The sequence below is a fragment of the Sinocyclocheilus anshuiensis genome, unplaced genomic scaffold (assembly GCF_001515605.1).
Source record: "Sinocyclocheilus anshuiensis isolate Anshui unplaced genomic scaffold, SAMN03320099.WGS_v1.1 scaffold1816, whole genome shotgun sequence".
NCBI lineage: Eukaryota > Metazoa > Chordata > Actinopteri > Cypriniformes > Cyprinidae > Sinocyclocheilus > Sinocyclocheilus anshuiensis.
The window spans coordinates 4,012-7,104 of NW_015557182.1; the positions used below are offsets into that span (position 1 = coordinate 4,012).

General features: G+C 37.4%; 1 protein-coding gene across 2 annotated transcripts in view; it reads left to right on the plus strand.

Moving 5' to 3' along the window:
• The first annotated feature begins 6 nt into the window (after positions 1-6).
• Positions 7-3,093, plus strand: part of cnksr3 (cnksr family member 3) — a 53,890-nt gene continuing 50,803 nt past the window's right edge. For both annotated transcript variants that reach the window (XM_016474033.1, XM_016474034.1), the window contains exon 1: positions 7-221. In XM_016474033.1, coding sequence (XP_016329519.1) covers positions 170-221 — 52 coding nt within the window. In that variant the 5' untranslated portion in view covers positions 7-169. The remainder of the gene's footprint in view (positions 222-3,093) is intronic.

Below are 3,093 nucleotides of genomic sequence, written 5' to 3' on the forward strand. Positions count from 1 at the left end.
AGTGTCGGTCTGTGAGTAGAGCTTCGCGCGGTTCCTGTGATCTGATCATTAGTGTTTAGTGGTTAGACATGAGGAAAGGACGCTCGCTCGAGTGTAGCGTAAGAAACTTTATTTAACTTTAGTGAGTTTGAGAACTTGGCCGAAACTTTCTGAACATCTGAACAGAAGAATGGAGCCGATAACAAAGTGGACACCGACTCAGGTTGTGGACTGGATCAGAGGTAGGAACTCAATTGACTTGTTGCTCCTTTAACATAATAGGCTACATCGTTCCTTTAATTAATTACAAAAATGAACCACGATAACCACAGTTCAGTTTTTAAGAAAATAAATAGTTCTTAAAATAAATACATATTTATTATATATCACTATTCTTATTTATATTAATATGTTGATAAATTATGATTGATGACCACAATTGTATTGTAAAAAATTGTAACACTTTAGTATAGGGACCAATTCTTACTATTAACTGGTTTATTAGCATGCCTATTATTAACATATTGGCTGTTTATTAGTACTTATAAAGCACATATTCGGCATGACCATATTCTACATCCCTAATCTTACCCAATACCTAAACTTAACAACTACCTTACTAACTATTAATAAGCAGAAAATTAGGAGTTTATTGAGGCAAAAGTCATAGTTTATTGTTTGTTAATAGTGAGAATTTGACCTTAAATTAAAGGGGTCATATGATGCGATTTCAATTTTTCCTTTCTCTTTGAAGTGTTACAAGCTCTTGGTGCATAAAGAAGATCTGTAAAGTTGCAAAGACTAAAGTCTCAAATCCAAAGAGATATTCTTTATAAAAGTTAAGAGTCAACCACGCACTGGATAGCTGGCCAATCACAGCACACCTCGCTTTTTCAGACTGATGAGCTTTGTAAAAATCGACGCGTTTCAAAAAGGCGGGGCATAGAGGAGAAACAATAATGTACAGTATGTGGAAAATCAGTTTTTTTTGCTTTAAACCGCATAAACACATTTCATTACACCAAATACACAAAATAATGTTCTTTTTAGCAACGTCATATGACCCCTTTAAAGTGTGACCGTAAAAATAATAGTAACTCTTGCCAGAAACTATGGTAAATGTTTGTAAAGGCAATATCCCTAACCAAATACAGAAACTCAGTGTTCATTAATTACTCCTTAAGCATGATCGAAACTGGGAAAGGTTTTGAAACTCAGACAGCTTGAAAAGTGTACTAAACTTCTGCCAAACTGTTCATATCTCAAAACAAATAGATGACCGATATAATTAATATCAGTTATTATTATTGTATTTTGTAAACCAGCTTTTGTATGTTTTGGTGATTAAACATACCAGTAGGCCTAAATTTCTAATAGCAATAATAATAATAGGCCAGTTCTTAATTTTTATATTAAGATACATTGCAGCAATGGAAATTTTTAACTCCCAGTTTATTATTCTACTGATGAGACAAAGGTTTATTTGCATAAGCAAATTACTTTGTGTAGGTTGGACATATTGTGGTTGGGCATTTAAATTTGAAAGTTCAAATTTGTGCTTAGCACTTAAAGTCTTTCTGTGTGTAATTTGATTTATTCTGTGTCTCGGTCTTTGTATCATTTCAGTAGTAAAGACTGCTTTGCATTTCTGCCGTTAGTGTTTGTTAGAGTTATAGCGGATATGAAGTTTATAATTAGAAATAGTGATGGAAAGACCGATGAGGTCAAGTGCATCAGATCTGTATTAGACAGACGACTTCAGTCTCTGGATAGTTACCACATTTTTGTTGAATTCTTTGCAATTATTTGTGGCTTGTTTTTGTTGACTCAGTTGTACACTTCCATACCTGCTCTGCATCTCGCTCCAATTGCTTGAAACAACACCATAAAAAAACTTTCACTTAGCAGAGACCTTGAGTAAATCGTCAAGGTCCACCACAATATGAAATACCTATAATTCTCTGCTAACCAGAAATGACTGGCCATGCGATGTGAAATACTTCTGAGATGGTCCAAGCCATTCACACACTCCTAAACAGAGCCAATGTTTCAGCAGATGCATCTAATTATAAACTGAGCCACCTTGAAAGTTTCAAACCTGCTGTTCAGACTCTGGGTTGGCCTTTCGTGCTAATGAAGGACTAGCGTATCACTCCTGACGCCAGTTTGAGACAATAAATCTGTGTCAGACGATGCAGAAGTAAACAGATGTGGTATACTCTGGTCTCTAATGCCGAGTTCACACTGCACGATTTTAGCCCGATTTTTCACTCGCTGACAGGTTTTGCGAAATCGCCGACAAATGCCCAAAACTGAAAACAAATGCTCGTTCACGCGAGTGACAATCACGCAGTGTGAATGATCAAAGACGCGATCTGAGGGAATCGCCGACACGTCACAGACGCCCGTGAAATATTTGGCATGCTAAATATCTGGAGCTGTCGGCGATTCACAATCACGCTGTGAAATGAGTTCTGAATGAAAAACACATCAGCGATGACCTACAGCCACGGACCAAGCAATCGAACCAAGTGTGAAAGCACCCTTAGAATGTGTACTGATCTAGGAACAGTTCGCATTGTTAAACTGACTTGATTAATTAATAATATGGTACGGTAGCTGATCCTAGACCAGTTCTCATATTTGGTTTCCCGGCGGATCAGCAAACTTCAGATCCAGGATTCAATGGCCTTGTGTTTACGTTTGAATCCTGAGTCACTGATAGCAGCATTAGCCGTTACTTTCTGTTTACATGTTCCTATGAGGTTACGCTACACCAACCATTCACACACCAGCTCCTTGTCGCCAGGTCGGCAGGTCGCTGATTATTGCAGCGTGGTATGTATTTTATTAGCTATAAAAACTGTTTACTTTTGAAGCAATCTGTGGGAAGTTTGTGGATAATCAGCAAAACGTGACTGCTGTTTCAATGACCTTTAGACTTAGCAATACAAATATGCAAGTCTCCTCCTCAATCACTGCTTTCACATAACACATATTGCATATCGTATATCACCCAGTGCAATTCAGATGGATCAGGTGGAGAAATACGTTCGGCTGAAAATATGCCACATTGCCTGCAGTTGTTGATGTGATTATCTGTTATCAGCAGGA